The sequence below is a fragment of the Haliotis cracherodii genome, unplaced genomic scaffold (assembly GCF_022045235.1).
Source record: "Haliotis cracherodii isolate W230 unplaced genomic scaffold, xgHalCrac1.p SCAF_26, whole genome shotgun sequence".
Taxonomy (NCBI): domain Eukaryota; kingdom Metazoa; phylum Mollusca; class Gastropoda; order Lepetellida; family Haliotidae; genus Haliotis; species Haliotis cracherodii.
In genome coordinates this window covers 4801064-4825273 of record NW_027266282.1, presented here as the reverse complement: position 1 = coordinate 4825273, position 24210 = coordinate 4801064, and the positions used below count along the sequence as shown (strand labels likewise).

Genomic DNA, 24210 nt, shown 5'->3' with positions numbered 1-24210 from the left:
CCTAGAAACATAATCGGGTCAAACAGGGATTCGAACCCCCAATCATAGGATTCTGGCGTGCCAAGGGACGCAACTCTGCACAGCGAATCGCGGCGCCTTAGACGACTGGGCCAACCGTGCCCCCTAACTATTGGAAGTGAACCAAGATCTTGAATGTGACGAGGAAACACACGCTCCTCTTGACTGTCCCAACACTTGACATGAAATCCCACGACATGAGAATGCGATCAAACATAATTAATGTGCACCGTTGTACAAAAACGAGGGCCTTGTACTTGGTTCAACATTTGTTTGCAGTTTCACAGGGAGCCCAATGCATTCTTGCATAATCGAAGACGATATGAGTGGCTGGAAATATGAATCCCGGTGTGATAAGACACTGTTCAGCCTGTGTTTAAATAGTACATTGAGTGTACTTCACCCGATCGGTAGAAGCGTCACGGGTAAAAATAGGTTATCTCTTGTGAAGACGTGATTGTGGATCACGTTTTGAGTGTTATGGTTAACATAATAAGTTGTATCAGTATCACGAGGGGTGTAAGTGGTATTATGCGTCCCTCGTTAGACTTTATACCACTCGCCGACCCTCGTGGTACTGATACAACGGTTGTATCTTTCCGACATGTTTTACTCTGCCATTGTGACAGAATTTAAACAAACTAACTTGTGCTGTGTCAAGTGACTTTCACTGATTCGTTTAAAACGTGCAGCTATTTGCTGCATATCAGGGAAAGAGATTTATTGCCCCCCTCTTGTCGGGGTATACAGGGTTTGTTGTCTGCTTAGATATTGATTTCCCTCCCAGGCGGGATACATAGTATTTTAACAAGATCACGTGAACCAATCAGATCTTATCAGTATGACATGCAGGTAAGATAAATGACCCTGCACCGACATAGAATATGGTCTGCAGTACGTGCTTCCTTCACAATGGAACATGGCTGACAATATATGCTCGTGTAACGTGGCAGGAGAAGACGCATTCTGAGCTAGTGGGTAAATAATGTCATGTTTTTACGTCAATGCCATTCTTGTTATGATAATGTAGCGGGTATTCGATTACCGCGTCCTATGCAGGGTTAAGAACCAGGGACCTACTGAAATGAAGTCGGACGCCTTGTCCATGTAACACAATGGGTGAACAAGGTAAGGATTGGAAAGGATTTTGATTTGGTTGGTTGGTTTGTTGTTTAACGCCGCTCTCAGCAATATTCCAGCTATATGACGGCGGTCTGTAAATAATCGAGTCTGGACCAGACAATCCAGTGATTAATATCATGAGCATCGATCCACGCAATTGGGATTGATGACTTGCATCAACCAAGTAAGCGAGCTTGACAACCTGATCCCGTTACAAGCATAGTCGCCTTTCACAGCAAACATGGGTTAATGAAGTCCTATTCTACCCTGGATCTTCACGGGCCTAGCCTTTTGTATATTTATCAGTAGACAGTGAGATTAATCACATTGTACATGTTGTATGCAACACTGCAGACAACCGTAAACGTATACGATATTGCTATATAAATTAACGTATATCACCACTGATCTTACTGACTGTTTAATGTGCAAAAACAAAATGTGAATACGTTCCAAATCATCTGTTTCGGTTTGGCAAGGTGATAGTTCGTGTGACGAACCTTTATTCGTGAGTCTGTTCCACGAGACTACTTCTTGTGGCCTAATGGCTTAAATCTTCCTAGTATGGCTACAAAATTTGAATCTAGTATAACCCAATGCGTTGTATATTCCCACATAGCCCTGGCACGACGTTAAATAACCTCTGTCACTGGTGGAATGCAATTTTCAATGTTCCCCCGACCCTTTCCGCGAGCCGAGCTACTAATGCCGGTATGACAACACTATATTGACAGGTGAGATGAAATGGGGTTTAACGCCGCGTCCAAGATTATTGCACTTATATAGCAACGTGCACGGTCCTTGTTTTTGCCCCTTAATGCCGAGCGCCATACAGGGTAACAACAAGTACTATCTTTTAACGTCTTTTTGTATGACGCGGCCAGGGATCGAACCCCGGACCTTCCGTTCTCCGGGCGGACGCTCTACCACTTGACCACGGAGGCGGTCCTGTATTGACAGATCGGTTGTGGTAAATCGAGAAGCTTGAAAGAAAGCATTGCCGGTTCCAGACCGAGAAATGTGAGTTCCGATCCACGAATTATGTATTCTTGTCTTGGGTGTCATATATCCACGACCAAGTGGCCGGATTGATTCCGAGATCAAAACGTCCATTAGATTGGTAAATGGAAGGGAACGTAAAATAATCCTTGCGAACACATCATTAACTGTATGTTATACTGTTAAATAACTATGTTCTTTAAAATGTAATAAATATATTTTGTCGTTGTGAATTTTTTCTTGATAATTTAAATAATTACAACAGTGTGGTTGGTGGTATTGGGAGTGATCCACAATTCGCTATCCAAAGCTCTACCCAATACTTACCCCCAGAACCGGTACTGGTGATATCTACAGGATGACTCCACACCCTTTGAGTTATGTCATTCAGGGAGACACATATACGATGATTACAACCTGATTTTTCATAACTGTTTACGTGTATTTCATATAATCTGACTTTATCATAGTTGAAATCACTCTAGTTGAAAAAGCACCAAAAATATAGTAAAATGTAGCAAGATCAAAATCTCAACTACAGTATCGGATATTGGAATGACAGATGGGATAGCAAAAACAAGAATTCAACGTAATGCACACACATCTAAAATCGCTCAATTTCAATGACATTTCACATCAATAGCTTGTATGACCACCCCCTGCTACGAGACACCCCAAAACTCGCCGGCGCACAGAAACAGTCAGTCGTCTGATGACATCACGTGAGATACGTCGCCGTTCTGGGGTCTGGTTAAGTTCTTGTCGGTTGGCTGGGGGATGTGGTCGCTGTCGAACATGACGATCCATGACATCCCAGAGATGTTCTATGGGGGACATATCTGGGGAGCTTGTAGGCCAAGGCAACACGTTGACGTTGTTGGCTGCAAGGAAGTTCTGTACTATTTTGGCTGGGGTCATGCTGATACAGGACACCCCATGGCAGCTGTTGTAGAAATGGTAGGGCAATCGGACAAAGAATGTCATCCATGAGCTGTGAAATTTCCGTTAACGATGACCAGTGGTCCTCCCCACACCATAACACCCCTTCCATCATATGGCACGACCTCCTGAAAGGATCAAGTCGCCGTTTGTTCTCGCTTTCTTCGGTAAACACGCTGTCGTCTTAACAGACAGAACCGGCTTTCAAGAGTGAAGACGACCCTCTGGCAGTCACTTCGCTGCCAACGACGTACAGTCCGGGCCCATCTCTATCTCTGACAACGATGTTACGCTGTCAATAATTGTTCTCTGTCAGGTCTGTAAGCCCTAATTCCTTGAGCACGGAGTCGCCTGGCCACTGTCTGTCGACTAACCATATGCCCTAAAGCATTCGTCACTGATGACGCCACTATGAGGGATCAATTTTGGAGATGCAAAGTACGCGATTACCGGTCTTCATTGGGTGTAGTTACCCAGGGTCTGCCTGTTTTTGGCCTGTCTTTTAGCAACGTCGGCATTGGTGGCTTCCATCTGTATCATACAAAAGGCATGCTCGCGTTGTTCGGGTGTCAGTCGTGGCGATTCTCTTGTGTTTTGTTTTTTATCAATATGAGTGCCGTCCGTATCATTTATATACCCTTATTGCACGTGTAGTTTCGGCTGCCCAAGCGGAACGTATTTTCAGCATTGAAAAGATCATTGTTGTGTTTGGACGATTTGTTTTGCATTGTTTTAGTTTTAACATGTGTTTTAAACTTTTGCAGTTTCACTTTTTAAAGTGTAAATGTAAATTTTGGCCGCAGTTTAGTTGAATAGTTGTGTCATATGTTCAGATATTGAGAGCAATTGCCGTGTCTCGACCCTGGTATTCAAGCATTTGGTCGTCAGGGCCAGTAAATGACACTACAGCTGGCGCGTTGACGCGTTTCGGAGAATGTGACCTCTGATTGAACGATTTCCGAGGAGGGGGCTGGTAGACATGTTGTAGGAAGTTCATATCACGAGTTGTACTTGTTTGAACTTTATTATGTGTACTTCATATATGTAACACCGCTAACATGTCCGAACCTTCATATTGCATATTTACTAGTTTACCTTTTAATTCCCTGCAAAACTTTTATTATATTTAATAACGCACATCCCACCCAGCAAATCATTCACATTCAAGTTTCTCCCCACCTGGAACATTAAAAGGACTACATATTTAGCAAACAAGCAATTCCACCTTTATAAAATAAACCCAATACCTTCCGACTTAATGTTTAAAGTCCAATGAAACAAGATAAGCTAAAATAGGGTTTAACATCTGTTTAAGATTATTGCACTTATATATAGACGTGCGGGCTAATGCCAATTTTAAAGTGCGAGATACCCTGCCGCACTTTAACAATGTCTCAGGCTAACTACACTTATTCACACAAATGTACTTGTTTATTTCGATGCGGCCCCTGTTCTTCCTCCCTATCTTTCAGGGAATATTGTTATTTCTGAGTAGAATATTTTTCATTACGAACTGTCCCCTGTTAACACAAGACACGCTCAGAAACGTTTAACGAAAGGAGACTAAATAGATTATCAGCATAGTTTTATAATTTCAGATTCTGAAAGTCGGGAAATGATGGTTATGAACGATTTTTAGAGGTAGGTCTCCCGACAATTTGTGCAGAATGTGATCGACTTTATATCTATAAAAGGTGTGCTGAACTTAAACAATATACAGTTTATGAATTCAGTACAGGATCTTGGTTAAAACAAAGCATACATGTACCAACGGTTGTAGAACTGTACGGTTGAACTTCCATTTATCATATTATTTACCTGTACCGTTTAAGGAGATCAGTGGAATCTTTGAAGAAACAACATGATGGACATTATCCTTGTTGCTGTGCTTCTGTTCATTGCATTGCTGCTGCACTGGATAAAAACAGGTAATATATAGTTTTAATGCGAAATGAATCAGCACCGTCAGGTTAAATCCACATTAAACACTTCCATGTTATTGGTACATTGTGTTTTTTACAGAAGAGATGAATAACTTTACTTTGGGTTTGTAAGGAACTGAATGCCAAGTCCACCAAGCTAGATATTACATGTATGGCATCCTTGAATATTTGATGTTCCTGGTTGCAGGTCCAACTCCGGAAACAGATCGACCAATACCACAAACTCAAAATACAGGATTTGGAGAAGCTCAACCTGTACCAGAAGGTGCCCCCGAGTGGCCTTCCACGCCCGTTAGGAGACGCCATGCATCTGGTCAAAGCACGTGCAAGAAAGTTGTCGAGGTGACACAATTCTTTTCTGTATCAACTGTATGATTGAAAGAGATTTTAAAATGACAAAAAACAAACTGTTCAGCGTGAAGATGGCAAAACAAAAGTGACGCATCTGTTTCACTTATCTTAGATATTTAAGTTTCTTTGAATTGAAATGTTTTTTTCAGAATGAGTCTCCTGGAAGTTCTGGGAAAACTCACCATCAAGATCGTGATTTCACCGATTCCAAAAACTGTCGAACAGGTCATGGAGAAGATGGCAATCATAAATCGTCTGCTGTAACAGTTTGTACACCAGCATTATTTCCTGAACAGAGGAATCAATCTGAAGACAGAATTGACGAGTCTGATGTTGGAAAGATACCAGCAGTCCCTGATAAAGTCACTGGCAAGTGTTCCATTTAGTAAAACAGATAATAAGTTGTTTCTGCTATGGCATTCATTAAACACAAACATTATTTGGTCCAAAATGAACCAGAACTAGAACGATGTTCGTATGTCATGCCCGAATGGAAGCAGTACATTGATTACTTTTCACCGATTGTCCCAAACATTACAATAGATTTAGGTCATGACGATTATTTTATCAATATTAAACTAATTGATCACTCATACGCTTCTTGAGACCATGAGCAACGGAAATGAACTAGGGTCTAACACATGGTGAACACACTGTTGAGATCAAGTAAAAAAGTGTAGCTTTAATTTCACAACCCTTGCACAATCCTACTTCCAGACTATCCAAAAAATAACAGAACTTGTCTGCCACAAAAATCACATAGTTCCTCGGTCTTTTTAAAAAAACAACCCCGTTCATGCTCATAGTTTGAATTTCATTCTCAACTTGGGACCAAACATTGAAGAAGATCTCAGTGGATGACCCTGTCAGTGACCTTGATAAGCCAAAGCATATTCATGACTTGCATGCAGAAAGCATGCTTAACCCTCACAAATGCCATGCCAACGGTCACAAAATTACATAACAATGCAGAACATATTTTTATTTGGATATGCACTGTTACAAACTAGGTATTTTTAGTTAAGTCAGTGATTGTTATTCATAGTAAACAACTTTTGCCGTGTGATTTTGTGTTTAATGGAAGAAAATCGTCAAATAGCGGGTGCAAAATAACTGACATAAGCTAAAGCCTATATAATAAAAGCTTTCTTCGTTGATTAATGATCATCATATTTCATGATTCTATTTCAAGTGGCGAGGACAATAGTTGGTTGTATATCAAATATTTAGGTCATATGTGGTACTTGCTTTTATCATGTAAACTCATTTCAGTGTAAATATTTTTAATTACAGGACATATGTCAACCCACAACGTTGTAACCAACTCTACTCATGTCACAATAGTAGGAGAAGCCCATGCTAGGGGAGATATAAATATCAACACACATGAAAGACAAGGTAATGAATGCATAATGTTAGTATTACTAACCATTGATTAGGACATGGTTTGTATACTATACACAAAATAACTCTCAAAGAGGTCAATATGCAAAAACAAGGACCCGATGACCTTACATCTGAGGTTGTCTAACTCGTCAAAGGTAATCATTATTTTTGTGATTCCGAAGCTCACTTTAATGTTTAGGAAGCCCTTAAACCGTCATCTGTTTCATTACAGTAAAACAATATTTGTTTTAGATGACTTCGGCCAAGAGATAGACTTCCACACACAAAATGCTGTGCCAACTCCTGTCCTTGATCATACATTGGAGCTCCTGAAGAAGCATTCAACTGCCATCCTCACTGGCTGCCCTGGATCAGGAAAGACAGTCATGGCCTATATGGTTTTGAAAGCCATGATGAAAGACTATTGTCCTTGTGTAATGAAGTCAGCTAGTGACTTCAAAACAAGTATATATGGAAAAGAAAATGTTGTTATCTTCATTGATGATCTTTTTGGTTCAGTTACTTTTGAACAGTCACTTCTTACTGATTTGAGACCCTTTTTGAAGAACGTGCAACAACTAATACGAACAGAAAAGGTGAAGGTAATATTCACCACACGTATTAGTGTGCTTGAAGAGGCAATCCCTTTTCTAGACAGATCGCAATCTTTATTTAATCACAAATTAAGGGTAAACCTGTCAGCAAAAGGGTTCTTACCTGATGATATCATGATGGCAATGCTGAACAGCCATTTAAGAAGATCGGACAAACTGCACTTTGAGAAATCTCGTATGAAATCTATGATTGATAGCTTTGACAAGGATACAGCATTTCATGGGTTTCCACATTGTTGTGAATTTCTTTTGACAAGTAAACATGCTCAAAACAACCCAGAATACTTTTTTGCACATCCACTCCAGGTGATGAAAAGCACGGTAACATCCCTTTTGAAGGAAAATAATAAAGTAGAGAAGTTGTTCAAGTTCCTGATTTTCAGCGATTGCATAGATTTAAGAAAACTTGAAAGTGACAAACTTCAGTTGGAGAGGGCGGATGCTCGTGAGGTTATTGCTGCAATGACTGGGACGTTTCTGCGTTCTGAGGGACACCTGGTAAAATTCAAACATCCTTCTCTGTATGAATGTACAGCAGCTGTGATTGGCAAGAATGACCCAGAATTTATTTTGAAGAGTGCAAAAATTGCCTACATTTGTAGATATGTACTGATATCTGATCCAAAGACTGCTGCTGCTGCTGATGATGATGATGATGACAGTATTATGCTTACTTTGAAAAACTACATGACTGAAGAACTTGTGGAGAGATTCGCGTCAGAGCTTACACACAGGTCATTCACGGTGTTATTCACTCACCCCCTCTGGAAGAATCTCGAGTTCAGCATCAGAGTAATTTCAGCAGCAGTTTCAAAGGATGGTAAAGATTGCATCATTTCATGGGATGGCAGCAGCAGAAGTTCTATGCTACACTGGGCAGCACACATTCATTCCAAAGGCATATTTGAATATGTTTTCAATGAATATGAACATGACATATCAAAGGAAGTGAAAGTAGATACAATCTATGGTTGCCTCATTTGGAGCAACATTGAGGGCCTAGAATACATTTTGAAGAAATATCCTGATTGTACAGTTTCGGGGAATTTCGATGGGGCATCAGCTCTTAGTCTTGTTGCAAGAAGAGGAAGTGATAAAATGGTCAGGTTGCTGATAGAAAAAGGCATCGATATCAATGATAGAGATGACAGAGAAGCAACAGCCTTACATTGGGCAGCTGCAGCTGGAAACACAGAGGTGTTGGGTACACTTATACAGGCTGGTTGTGACATTAATGCTGAGAATGTGGATAGTGCCACACCCCTACACTTTGCTGTGCTACATGGACACAGGGAATGTGTTGAAAGTTTAGTTACAAAGAAATGTTCTCTAGACGTTGACATCACAATGTTTACAGATGGTATGAATTCACAGGAACTCGAATTTTACGCTTGTCATGAATACAGAATTCCGGGGTTTTCAGGCACTCCTCTTCATATTGCATGTTTGAATGAGGATCCATATCTAACAAAAATACTCCTAGCTGCCGGTGCTGATACCAATGCAGTGAATGGATTTGGACTAACACCTCTTCATGCCACATTTCATCATGGAAGTTCGAAATGTCTATCAATGCTTCTGAACAAGGGGGCCGACGTTAACATAAGGACTGACATTGGATCTATATTTGATAGAGCAGTGTCTTGGGGGAAGATCAATAGTTTCTTGAAACTCCTCAGGTGTCTGCCAAATTCCCAAAGATGGGTAACACCACTTACAAAAAGTTCTGAAAGTTCTGAAAGTTTGATCATTGACAATATACATCTTCATCACAACATTGCCGATGGTTACACGATTTTTCACCTTGCTGCACTCTCACAGAATGTAAGACTAATGCAATCCTTGCTGAACTATTCTACTGTGAATGTCCATGTTCGATCAGTCAGTGGATTCACGCCTTTCCTTGCTGCAGTTTCAACAGGCAATGTGGACATGATGAATATTCTCATTGCAGCTGGATCTGATGTCAATCATCAAACATTTACAGACAAACTGTCAGCCCTTTTCTTAGCTTCGTCAAAGAATGATATTGCTACGGTTAAATACCTTTTGAATCATGGGGCTAATGTAGATCAGAAAGGAATGTATGACTCCACTGTATTACACTTAGCAATCCTCGCCAATCATCAAAACATGGTGAAACTGCTGATACAACATGGAGCAAAAATAGATACAAGAAACGACATGGGAACCACGCCAATGCATATGGCATGTAGAACAGGTAACACTGAAGTTCTTGACATGTTGTTGGAAAACGAAGCAGACATTAATGTTCCAAATGCTCTTGGGGAGCAAGCTCTTTCAATTGCAGCATATTTTGATAGGAGGGAAGTGGTAAATGTACTGATTTCAGCTGGTGCAGAAATTGATCATCTGGATAAAGAGAAATGCGCGAATGCCCTCTTCATGTCAGCTGAATCAGGATACTTTGAGATCGCTACATCACTTCTAAAAGCTGGAGCAAATCCCAACATCCGATGTGTAAATGACCAAACACCACTCACCAAAGCAGCAGAATCTGGACATGAAAGACTTGTCAAGGCTTTAATACAGAATAATGGGGATGTGAACCACAAGGCAAAAGATGGAATGACCCCGTTAATGCTGTCCATCTTGAATGGGCACACCTCTGTCGCCAGACATCTTTTGAAACATAAACAGATCAACCTACAATTAGAGGATATTGATGGCGATACAGCTTTACATTTTGCCTGCAGTCGTAACATGATTGAAGTTGTAAGAATGTTAACTGAAGTTGGTGTTGATGTCAATACTATCAACAACCAGGGCGAAACACCACTGATAGCAGCAGTTCAGGGTCTTATTCAAGCTGGGGCAGATGTATCCGTGACAAAGAGTGAAGGACAACAAGTTTTCACTGGAGCTGTATCAAGTAGAAGAACTGTTGTATTGGAAAAACTGATACAGGCAGGAGCCGATTTAAATATGAAAGGGAAAAATGGAAAGACAGCCCTACTAGCAGCTGCGGAAGAAGGTTCATGTGAACTGGTTGGAGCACTTTTGGGTGCATCTGCTGATGTAAATATCACCAACATCTTCGGAGTTACACCTTTGTATGAGGCAGCAAGGAGGGGGGGCATTTGGATATTGTGAAGATGTTAGTGGATGCTGGAGCCGACATCCATGTAATCTTCTTTATGGGAAAAACTCCTCTTACTGTCGCTGCTCAGCATGGACGCTTAGATGTTGTGCAGTATTTGTTGGGCTGACGTTAATGGTGTTGATGATGAGGAACGCACGGCTCTGTCCAGGGCGGTGTATGCAGGTCACATAGATGTCATGATGGAACTGATTGGAAGTGGAATTAGTCCTCAATGTTTGGAGGGCGCCATCAACAGTTGTCGCTCTCAAGTCATGATGGACATACTCCTGTCCCAGCTGACTTAATACATGTAGCACTTGCAAAACCACTGTGAACACAAATTTGACAGGATACTGTTGTTGAGGATGTTTGGTGATCAACAAGCACACCTCGACTTACATTTCAAATACATATCTGTACATGCCTGAATTCTGTCTTATGAAGTAATGTCAGTTTGATATTATGCTTAAATGATGAATCTGCTCAGTATATGTCATTCTGTCGATATCATTGGTGGCATAGACATAATGCAGCCTACTCGACTTTTGATAGGGATATTTTCATAATTCTCAAACGTTTTGCACACATTACAGTAATCGTCTTCTGATGTTAGCACACCAACTGTGCTGAAGAGTCACGATGTAGCGTAGGTTTGTTTATAGTGTTTTACAGTGATAGTTTTCATGACCATTATGGGGTTGTAACACATATAGTAGAACCCCCCTTCTTCAAAGACATAATCATGAATGGTTTCGTTATCAAGTGCGTTTTATGGAAATGATATACAATTTTTTAAAATATTATCTCCTTGATTTTGTGTTCCATATTAAGCTTCAAGACAGTTGGTTAAGTTTCAATGGTGTGTCAGTTGAGGTTTCAAAGTGGCATGGTTATTTGTGGGACGCTTCAATCTCTTTACACACCCGTCAAGGCTATTTGGTGGTACAAAACTTGACTAATGTCATTGTCAACCATATCATACCCAAAACAAAAAACCGATCATTCACATTACAACACCAAGACTCCTAGATATGCTCGAGGACGAAGGTCGAGTTTTGGTCTTTGGTTGATTTGAGGTGTAATATGGAAAGAATTAAATACACTAATCCATTTATCCCACACCTATTAAATGTCCACTGGACCACGCATTCAACAAACAATATTATGTAATTTTGAAGTATTATCACACTACCTTGTGTTGTGGAACAATGTTCTTATCTCATTTTGTTTTCATATCCATCGGTGTAGGTTTCCATGAAACCGCCCTTTCCCGATCGCCTCCTTCAAATTTCTTCACAAACATAATCCAGCTTCAATTTTCTATCTCCATGTGAATTCAACTCAACACCTTCTATTGTGTATTGTGACCCAGTTGTCTGAGGCGCCGTGATTATCTGTGCAGAGTTGCGCGACTTGGGAAAGCCAGAAACCTATGGTCGTGGGTTCGAATAATGGTTCTCCCCGATGTTCTTATAGTTTTTTTCAGCAGCCTACCTGCGGTCGTGGGTTCGAATTGTTTCTCTCCATTTTATGTTTATAGATTTGTCAGCACCCTACCTGTGGTCGTGGGTTCAAATTGTTTTTCTCTCCATTTATGTTTATAGATTTGTCAGCACCCTACCAGTGGTCGTGGGTTCGAATTCTGTTTCTCTCCATTTTATGTTTATAGATTTGTCAGCACCCTACCTGTGGTCGTGGGTTCGAATTCTGTTTCTCCCAATTTTATGTTTCTAGGTTTTTCACCACCATAACTGTGGTCGTGGGTTCGAATTGTGTTTCTCTCCATTTTATGTTTATCGGTTTGTCAGCACCCTACCGATGGTCGTGGGTTCGAATCCTGTTTCTCCCATTTTTAAATTTCTAGGTTTGTCAGCACCCTACCGATGGTCGTGGGTTCGAATCCTGGTTCTCACCGATTACGTTACTAGGTTTGTCAGCACCATACCGTGCTCGTGGATTTCACCAAAGTGGTAAACGTTTGAGACATGCATCACTGCCTTCCCATATTAAGGTGACACGCCGTGCTCCAACTGGAATATTATTGCGTTAAACGCAAGTCACTTTCGTCACTTAAACTGATTTGTTCCAGGCATAAGACTTTGTCTACTAGTCTTTTTTCAGAATTGCAGATGGACACAGATTGAGTGCTGAACTAAATAGCTTGTTGCTTTAAATACAAAAGTTAAATTTATAAATTCAAGGTGGATATGAAATACATTATATATATTCACAAAAAGAGCATATATCGTTATGAGTGAGTGAGTTGGGTTTAACGCCGCCTTTAACAGTATTACAGTTACATCACGGCGTGTCAGCTTAATGTGGGAGGAAAACCCAAAGTGATGCAGGTCTCAGACGTTTACCACTTCGTTGAAACCCACGAAAACGAGGTATGGTGCTGACAAACCTAGAAACATAATCGAGGCGAACCGGAATTCGAACCCACAATCGTAGGTTTCTGGCGTGCTCAATGGGCGCAACTCTGTACAGCGAATAGCGGCGCCTCAGACGACTCGGCCAACCGTGCCCCTATATCATTATGCAAGTTCATTGCAAGCAACACTTTGTATAAATGACGATATACAGGATTTTGTATTGAGAAGCTTGTAATTTGTCGATCCATGCACAATAATTCGACTGAATACAGATTGCTTTATTAGTTTGCTAAGGTTCCAGTTTATTGTGGTTGTTGTCGTATGGGATGGACAAGACATGGACTTGAAGTCTTCAGGTTCTCCCAGCGTTTAAATAATATGCCAGACACAGATTCCTTACATGTGGTCAATGGTCTACCGCCAGAGGCCACTCATGTGTATAAATTATCGAGAAGGTTGCATACTTATTCCCTAGTTTCGCACAGTCGACACCCAGTACCTCTCAGTGTGCCCTTTCAGACAGGATAGAAGGTGAAATACAATTCCCACTAGATTGTGACATGTTCACGGACTTACAGTATGGCATGATCCCATATTTTAAAAACTCCTCCTCCGTTGAAATGTTTATGCTATTGTTTGTTTGTTGTTTAAAGCCGCACTAAGCAATATTCCAGCCATATGACGGCGGTCTGTACAAACCGAGTCTGGACCAGACAATTCAAGTGATTGACATCATGAGCATCGATCCACGCAATTGGGATATAATGACACCCAATCCCGTTAGTCTCTTACGGCAAGCATGCGTTGCTGAAGAGCTATTCTAATCCTAATCTTCACACGTAAAATGTTCATGCAACTCTTAATTACGCCAGCGTTACGTTTGACATTGTAATACCGCACCTCTTAATTACGCCAGCTTTACCTTTGACATTGCAACGCCGCACCTCTTAATTACGCCAGCTTTACGTTTGACATTGTAATACCGCACCTCTTAATTACGCCAGCTTTACGTTTGACATTGTAATACCGCACCTCTTAATTACGCCAGCTTTACGTTTGACATTGCAACACCGCACCTCTTAATTACGCCAGCTTTACCTTTGACATTGCAACGCCGCACCTCTTAATTACGCCAGCGTTACGTTTGACATTGTAATGCCGTTTCAACAATGTTAACTGTTTTCTTGCCTGTTTTACATGTACGATGTTTTTGCTCTTTTTAGAATATATGTATAGTGTTTGTGAGAACTGGAAATATTACGTGTATAATGTATATAGTAAGTTTGTATGTTGGTGAATGTGAGTATGTGTGTACATGCATGCATGTATGTAAGGGTATGTAACTCAAAAGAAGTTAAAGAACACCCATTTCCTTCATATAAATGTAGTTAATCGGTCATTAAAGAATAGGGTGTACTTTTACTTCTGAGTAACATACATATCATTGCACATCATTACATACCATTAAATACACGCAAGCACATACAGTGAATGTGTGTCGGCGTTCGTGTGTATGTTGGCACAGGGACATGTGCGTATTGTATTGTCTATAGTTAATTTTTGTATTTTATTTAATTTAATTTAATAACCTCCGGATGGTTTCTGTTTATCCTATCTACTTACTGTATTTAAATCTATCTTGAAGAAAGAAAGAAAATAAATGAATTTTTATTCACACAATCTGCTGGAATTGAAAATGTCGCCATTGAAGTTTAAAAAGAGAGGAGGGACGGACGGCGAACACGTCACATCATCATATATAACGTTTAACGCCGCACTCAGCCATATTCCAGCTATATAATTGCGTCTTGATCAGACAATTATTATTTAATAAATATTTCAGTGCTTAATATTATCAGCAATTTGACATGCTAGGATATCATCGCATGTAACCTATCCAGTGAGTGAGTGCGTGAGTGAGTGAATGAGTATGGTTTTTAGCAATATTCCATCAATATCACGGCAGGGGACACCAGAAATGGGCTCACATATTGCACCCATGTCGTGAATCGAACCCAGGTCTTCGGAGTGACGAGCGAACGCTTTAACCACTAGGCTACCCGACCGCCCTGACCTATCAAGTGGCCTCTTTATAAGCACAGGATGCTGGGGAACAATTCTAGCCCGTCATCCCGTTTAACAGTTGTCGAAACAGTGCCGAAAAAACAAACACGATCCCATGAAGAAATCAACTGCTTTATTTTTACCAAAGACGTGTATACATATGCTTGATACAATACGTACAGGAGGCACCATTGGCCCTGAAGTAGCATAATCAGCTGATATGCTGAGTATCAGCTGCTGCGGGTGGTCGTAAGGTCCTATTGAGATAGGTGTTACAGAAGAAATGTCTACCGGGAACAGTTTTCAGATATGTCTGAACTTTAAAAGGATGCAGAAATACCCGTTTAGGATTATACATTGATATATATTTATCTCTGTTGCCCCACAAACCACCGTCTGTCACAAAATGAATGTTCTGCCATCTCTGCAAACCAAGGGCAATATTTGCAAACCCTATCTCTATCATGACTTTATGTTTCAATAACAAATTTGCCATACTTGTGAAATTGTCTTTAAAAGTGACTGGTGTATACATGAAGTCACATGTCTGAATGAACAAATTTGTAAAATTCCGGGAAATATTTTGAAAATTTTGTAAGAAACGATATTCAAGACCCCTCTCAGATCCGTGTTCTGCAATATTCCGTATTTCGTTTAAAACCGCCTGTATTCTGGGTTTCACCTTACGCCACCATCCCCATCGAGGTTTCAATTCGTCCAGAGAAGCATTAACCCTCCGGAAGCTTTTAAGAAGCCATATCTTGTCACGTGGTTGCGAGTACAAATTCCAAGGATTAATGAGTGTGTCGTCACCGATCTGTAAGAATCCTTTCACATCCAGGTTTAGTTTCATGGCTTCCACCGTGCATTCATACATATAGTACCATCCTCTCTTGAATGCTTCTACATAAAGAAAATGTCCTGTGGTGAAGTTACTGACAAATTTCTTAAATGCCTTCAGTTTCGGCCCACAGTAAATAATGTTTGGAAAATATGGTCGATACATTGCCTCCAAACTCTGTATATTTTTATAAAATCTCGGAACATTGAATGTGATGATAAGTGCTATATCATCAATGATCTTTAGTGGAAACCTAATGTCGGCTTCTGGACACAGTTCCTTCAAATACCTGTAGGCAAATTTGTTAAATAAACTGTTTGCCAGTGGTGTCTTCAGAACTCCTATGGTTGTCGTACGATTCAGTGTTCGTTGTCGAAATTGGCGAGTGGGAATGTCATAGCTATTTTTTCTCAACTCGGAAATCCATTCCGTCAACCAAACTACATTCTTCACAGGAACCAGTCGTTCTGATCCAATTCTGTTAATCACATTACCCAAACAATATAGCAAATCAGAATTCACTGTGCATTTCCATGACCGTAGGAGATCCGCGATCCACATTCTCCTCATGACAAATCTCCGCTGATTCCGTAATGAAGATACAGGGACTGGATGAATCCCTACCATTCCATCCAATTCCCACACGACCCTCTGTACTATCAGATCCCCGATGTCAACATCCAACAGAGGCAGAGCCCAGAATGCATCATACCGGAAGACGGTCATTTCAGAACTAAGGGAGGTAAACGTGTTGCGCGGAAGAAACACGGGCGGGTGTTGACTGCTGGAATGAAAGTACGTCTGTTTATCGGGACAGATTCCATTCTTCACACACCTAAATGGACCAGACAGAATCAGGGGACGGACACGTGTGTCGATATAATAATCAAACACTGTGTATTCTCTTTCTGCCGTTGCTGCACTCATCATATCATTTTTGGACACAGACGGGTCAATAAAGGTTTGGTTTGTCTTCAGAACTATTCCGGTCTGAGACTGATGGGCAGCCATTCGTCGTAACAGGTACAACATATGGGAGTCCAAGTGACGGACAACACCAATGACTTTAGCGCCGTGGGATATAGCATAAATATAAGCTTGCAGTCTCCTGCGTGTCCATATCTCAGAACCTGCCTGTGGTGTGTCTAAATCATCTGTCCCGCGGCCAGAGCACCATGGAAACCTGCGTCAAAAACGAAGTGTCACATATACCACTCCAAACAAATTACAGAACATATGACATGACAAATTAACTGTAGTCATGTGTTCTTTAAAGTCTTTTGAGTAGTATAGATTACGGATATACATGTTAGAGATTGTTTTCCGTTTTGAGCGTTCACACCAAGGGATCATAGGGTCGGTTATAAAATGCTGTTCAGATTCAAAGTCATTCAGAGTGTGATTTAGTTGGGCTTACGCAGCTTTTAACAGTATTCCAGTTATATCACTGCGTGTCAGCTTAATGTGGGAGGAAAGCCCGAAGTGATGCAGGTCTCAGACGTTTACCACTTCGGTGAAACCCACAGCACGGGCATGGTGCTGACAAACCTAGAAACATAATCAGGGCGAACCGGGATTCATAAGTTTCTGGCGTGCCCAAGGGACACAACTCTGCACAGTGAATCGCGCCACCTTAGACGACTGGGCCACCCGTGTTCCCCATATATTTAAGACAGACAATAAGCAGAAAATGGACTTTTAGTTGCATATATGCTCACTTCCAAAAGAAAAGCACACCCTTAGGTATGAAATGTCCGAAAACGAAAAGGTGCATATACTACCTTTTCGTTTTCGGACATGAAATAGTTTGGGGTTTGAGTTTGTTTTGGAAGTGATCCATGAGTTAGTTAAAGTTATATATTATTTATTTGCAATGTAAATTCAATTGTTTCAATGACTACATTTTGCACCCTCAAACACGCGTGGCTAGTAGTTTTACCAGTCCGGACTGTATAAACAAGTGATGCGTCTGTAAAGGTTCGTACACATCATACAGATTGTAAGTTTTATGATACGAGTATATATTTACCTGCAATGTTCCATTGTCTCTTTGGTGTTTTGAAGTACTATTATTTTCCATCCAGATACGTTAGCGACATCAGAAGCTATCGATGTCGTCACAATCCACTTGTCATGACGAGGGGTATGTCTAAATGAACAAAATATTGTAAGGTTATCATCAAGTATATTAAAAGTGTGTTATTGTGTGCATGAAAAAGGACAATGGCTTGTAAATAACTCAATAACTGAGTCAGAGTCAGGGGAGTGAGTTGGGTTAAACGCCGCTTTTAACATTATTCCAGTTATATCACAGCGTGTCAGCTTAATGTGGGAGGAAAGCCCGAGGTGATGCAGGTCTTAGGAGTCAGAGTCCGGGATCGAGGGGGTGCAGTTTACTAAGTCACGGAGCCTGTCGGTCAGATCAGTTCATCTTTCCATCCTCACGCGTTGCTTGAATGTTTTGTTTGTCTGTTTGTTTGTTGTTTAACACCGCACTCAGAACTAGTCCAGCTATATGACTGCGGGCTGTAATAATAATTATTTACAGACCGCCCTCATACAGCAGGAATACTGCTGAGTACAGCGTTAGACAACAAACAAACAAAACATTCTGATAACGGGGAAGACTATAACAAAGTATTATCATTATACATTAGCTACATACTGCCCTTGGGCAAGCTCATGATACAAACAAACACACTCTAAGGGCAAGCTTGGGTTACTGAAGAACTATTCTTCACAAGTTGAACCAACAAGTACAAGTATTGTGACAACAAACCATATCATATCACAATCTAGGCGATTCTGGGACTCGACCCACAACCAACAGACCCCTTCCAAACAAACACAAGCGTCTCTAGTGTTGGATTGTGTAGCAAAGCTAAGGACATGTCTACTCAATTATTTATATTTTAGAGATGCTTTACTGCTAATGTGAGCAGGAGTGGAATTCCAATGTGAAGCAGGTCACGAGTTACTTTGTGTCCTCGAGCATCTTAATATGGCTGGGTGTCTATTGTTAACACATCAGTGGTAACTGCGTGAGGGTGCTAAGGCAGTGTGATGCAGCTATACCTACTGGTGTGTGATGCAGCTATACTTACTGGTGTGTGATGTAGCAACACCTACTGGTGTGTGATGCAGCTATATCGCTATATCTACTGGTGTGTGATGCAGCTATACTTACTGGTGTGTGATGTAGCAACACCTACTGGTGTGTGATGCAGCTATATCGCTATATCTACTGGTGTGTGATGCAGCTATACTTACTGGTGTGTGATGCAGCTATATCTACTGGTGAGTGATGCAGCTATATCGCTATACCTACTGGTGTGTGATGCAGCTATACTTACTGATGTGTGATGCAGCTATACTTACTGATGTGTGATGCAGCTATACTTACTGGTGTGTGATGCAGCTATACCTACTGGTGTGTGATGCAGCTATACTTACTGATGTGTGATGCAGCTATACCTACTGGTGTGTGATGCAGCTATATCGCTATACCTACTGGTGTGTGATGCAGCTATATCTACTGGTGTGTGATGCAGCTATACCTACTGGTGTGTGATGCAGCTATACCTACTGGTGTGTGATGCAGCTATATCTACTGATGTGTGATGCAGCTATACTTACTGATGTGTGATGCAGCTATACTTACTGATGTGTGATGCAGCTATACCTACTGGTGTGTGATGCAGCTATATCTACTGATGTGTGATGCAGCTATACTTACTGATGTGTGATGCAGCTATACTTACTGATGTGTGATGCAGCTATACCTACTGGTGTGTGATGCAGCTATATCGCTATATCTACTGGGATGTAATGCCGCTATACCTACTGGTGTGTGATGCAGCTATATCTACTGGTGTGTGATGCAGCTATACTTACTGGTGTGTGATGCAGCTATATCGCTATATCTACTGGGATGTGATGCAGCTATATCTACTGGTGTGTGATGCAGCTATACTTACTGATGTGTGATGGAGCTATACCTACTGGTGTGTGATGCAGCTATATTGCTATATCTACTGGGATGTGATGCAGCTATATCTACTTGTGTGTGATGCAGCTATATTGCTATATCTACTGGGATGTGATGCAGCTATATCTACTGGTGTGTGATGCAGCTATACTTACTGATGTGTGATGCAGCTATACTTACTGATGTGTGATGTAGCAACACCTACTGGTGTGTGATGCAGCTATATCGCTATACCTACTGGTGTGTGATGCAGCTATATCTACTGGTGAGTGATGCAGCTATACTTACTGATGTGTGATGTAGCAACACCTACTGGTGTGTGATGCAGCTATATCGCTATATCTACTGGGATGTGATGCCACTATACCTACGGGTGTGTGATGCAGCTATATCGCTATATCTACTGGGATGTGATGCCACTATACCTACTGGTGTGTGATGCAGCTATATCGCTATATCTACTGGGATGTGATGCCACTATACCTACTGGCGTGTGATGCAGCTATATCTACTGGCGTGTGATGCAGCTATACCTACTTGTGTGTGATTGGCTGCGGATGCAGGTCCGACCCGACGTACTGTAGAGAGATGCTGTCCGACCAGGTGTCGTACACCGACACCAACAGGAACAACACTGCCACCACCATGATGAACAACACTTTCGTAGCTGACAAACAGATGACAAAATAGTACGTTGAGTCACTTGAAATGAAAAATAACAAGTGTTTGTGCTGAGGTGGCCATATCGTGGAGATGTTTTAACGCCGCTTTGATCCAAGTTATATCAAGGAGCGTCAGCTTGATGTGGGAGGAAAATCCAAAGGGATAGAGGTCTCGGACGTTTACCACTTCGGTGAAACCCACCAGCACGGGTATGGTGCTAAAAATCCAGAAACATAATCGGGGCGAAATGGGATTTGAACCAATGGTCTTTGGTTTCTGACACGCTCAAGGGACGCAACTCTGCACAGCGAATTGCAGCTACGTGGATGACTGTGTCACCTGTGGCTCCGAATAATGTTGGGTGGTATTTCACCCTTCTTACTACGATCCATCAGTTATTTTCAGAGTATACTTGGTCTACCCTGAACAACAGACGAAAGTGGGATGTGCTGAACTGTTTCCAAGGGTATGAATGCTAGTGCATAGCATTGTACTATAGCACTGATGCCTTTTTGACCTTTCAGAAGGAATTTTTCCTGATCTGGACAAAAAAACCAGTGATTGACATCTTGAGCATCGCCGACATGCATCAGTAAGTGGGTGAGTGAGATATATGGATTTAACGCCGCTTTTAACAGTATTACAGTTATATCGTGGTGTCAGCTTAATGTTGGATGAAAGCCCGAAGTGATGCAGGTCTCAGACGTTTACTACTTTGGTGAAATCCACGAGCACGGGTATGGTGCTGACAAACCAAGAAACATAATCGCGGCGAACCGGGATTCGAACCCACAATCAGGTTTCTGGTGTGCCTAAGGGAAGCAACTCTGCACAGCGAATCGCGGCTCCTCGGTCGCCTCGGACGACTGGGCCACCCGTGCCCCCGTGACACGCATCAACTAAGTCAGCAAGCCTGACCACCCGATCCCGTTAGTCGCCTCTTACTACAAGCATAGTCGCCTTTTTACAGCAAGCATGGGTTGCTGGAGACTATTCTAACCCGGAATATTGCTGAGCTCGGCTTTAAACAACACATAACAACAACTATGCAAATTACTATACAACAATAACCATGCAACACTGACCAAACGTGTTATATATAATGTATTTACCTGAAAGCGACAACATTGTCAGTCGCGCGGCACGTCCTTGCGGGCTTACTCTTCCGGTTAAAATATTCACTGAGCACGTACAACATCAGACGATTTCCGAAGGGACCCTGTTTCTCCGTGCAGTGAAAACCCATTTTTGCCATAATGCTTTCATAATTATCACCTTTGTTAATGAGTGTTTAACAATATGAAAGTCACAATAGCTGGTATGACATCAATACGTTTTTGGGTCTGTGAACTGGCGTCTTAATTCCGAGGTTCCCTTTCGGGTCTCAAATTGAAATATGCACTTTTGTGGCTCGAGCATGGGAAAAAGCATGCAGAGCGTGCAGTTTGCACTGGAAGTGAGGTGTGGACTTTTGTGTTCAGTGAGCGTTTGGACGAAAGTGACAATAAATCCGAAAAGATGATTGCAAAATGATTAATAGTGTATATATTCCACTGTATGAGTGTTTTTAAAATGTTTTTGACACTCTATTATGTCATAAAGCATAAATACGACACCGACTATATCATAAGCATAACTACGACAGCGACTGTATCATAACGCATAAGTACGACACCGACTACATCATAAAGCATAAATACGACAGCGACTATATCATAAGCATAAGTACGACACTGACTACATCATAAGCAAAAATACGACAGCGACTATATCATAAGCATAAATACCACAGCGACTATATCATAAAGCATAAATACCACAGCGACTATATCATAAGCATAAATACGACAGCGACTATATCATAAGCATAAATACGACACCGACTATATCATAAGCAAAAATACGACACCGACTATATCATAAGCAAAAATACGACACCGACACATGATATGATAATGTAGCAGGGACATTGCAAGGATATGATAATGTAGCAGGGACATTGCGAGCATATGATAATGTAGCAAGGGCATTGTAAGGATATGATAATGTAGCAGGGGCATTGTAAGGATATGATAATGTAGCAGGGGCATTGTGAGGATATGATAATGTAGCAGGGACATTGTAAGGATATGATAATGTAGCAGGGACATTGTGAGGATATGATAATGTAGCAGGGGCATTGTGAGGATATGATAATGTAGCAGGGACATTGTAAGGATATGATAATGTAGCAGGGACGTTGTAAGGATATGATAATGTAGCAGGGACATTGTAAGGATATGACAATGAAGCAGGGACATTGCAAGGATATGATAATGTAGCAAGGGCATTGTAAGGATATGATAATGTAGCAGGGGCATTGTAAGGATATGATAATGTAGCAGGGGCATTGTAAGGATATGATAATGTAGCAGGGGCATTGTGAGGACATGATAATGTAGCAGGGACATTGTAAGGATATGATAATGTAGCAGGGACATTGCAAAGATATGATAATGTAGCAGGGGCATTGTGAGGATATGATAATGTAGCAGGGACATTGTAAGGATATGATAATGTGGCAGGGGCATTGTGAGGATATGATAATGTAGCAGGGGCATTGTAAGGATATGATAATGTAGCAGGGGCATTGTGAGGATATGATAATGTAGCAGGGGCATTGTGAGGATATGATAATGTAGCAGGGGCATTGTAAGGATATGATAATGTAGCAGGGGCATTGTAAGGATATGATAATGTAGCAGGGGCATTGTGAGGATATGATAATGTAGCAGGGACATTGTGAGGATATGATAATGTAGCAGGGACATTGCAAGAATATGATAATGTAGCAGGGACATTGTAAGGATATGATAATGTAGCAGGGACATTGCAAAGATATGATAATGTAGTAGGGACATTGCAAGAATATGATAATGTAGCAGGGACATTGTAAGGATATGATAATGTAGCAGGGGCATTGTGAGGATATGATAATGTAGCAGGGACATTGTAAGGATATGATAATGTAGCAGGGGCATTGTGAGGATATGATAATGTAGCAGGGACATTGTAAGGATATGATAATGTAGCAGGGACATTGTAAGGATATGATAATGTAGCAGGGACATTGCAAAGATATGATAATGTAGTAGGGACATTGCAAGAATATGATAATGTAGCAGGGACATTGTAAGGATATGATAATGTAGCAGGGACATTGTAAGGATATGATAATGTAGCAGGGACATTGTAAGGATATGATAATGTAGTAGGGACATTGCAAGAATATGATAATGTAGCAGGGGCATTGTAAGGATATGATAATGTAGCAGGGACATTGTGAGAATACGATAATGTAGCAGGGGCATTGTGAGGATATGATAATGTACAGTCAGACTATGGCAATGTTACAGTGACACTGTCAGACTATGGCGATGTTACAGTGACACTGTCAGACTATGGCAATGTTACAGTGACACTGTCAGACTATGGCAATGTTACATTGACACTGTCAGACTATGGCAATGTTACAGTGATACAGTCAGACTATGGCAATGTTACATTGACACTGTCAGACTATGGCAATGTTACAGTCAGACTATGGCAATGTTACAGTGATACAGTCAGACTATGGCCATGTTACAGTGACACTGTCAGACTATGGCCATGTTACAGTGACACTGTCAGACTATGGCAATGTTACAGTGAGACTGTCAGACTATGGCAATGTTACAGTGACAGTGAGGCTATGACCATGCTGCAAGGACGAAGTGAGTGAAAAGTCATATCAGCAGGCTACTGCTGTAAAAACAACGGTTACAA

General features: G+C 41.2%; 1 protein-coding gene and 1 pseudogene across 1 annotated transcript; one reads left to right on the top strand and one right to left on the bottom strand.

Moving 5' to 3' along the window:
* The first annotated feature begins 1079 nt into the window (after window positions 1–1079).
* On the top strand, window positions 1080–11232 carry LOC139473070 (uncharacterized; annotated as a pseudogene).
* A 3893-nt stretch (window positions 11233–15125) lies between these two features.
* LOC139472945 (uncharacterized) lies at window positions 15126–21652 on the bottom strand. The gene is made up of 4 exons (XM_071255419.1): window positions 21519–21652; window positions 20281–20445; window positions 17785–17904; window positions 15126–16938 (listed from the first exon to the last, which is right to left on the bottom strand). The coding sequence occupies exons 1-4, from the start codon at window positions 21650–21652 to the stop codon at window positions 15126–15128; spliced, it is 2232 nt and encodes a 743-aa protein (XP_071111520.1).
* Window positions 21653–24210: the final 2558 nt, after the last annotated feature.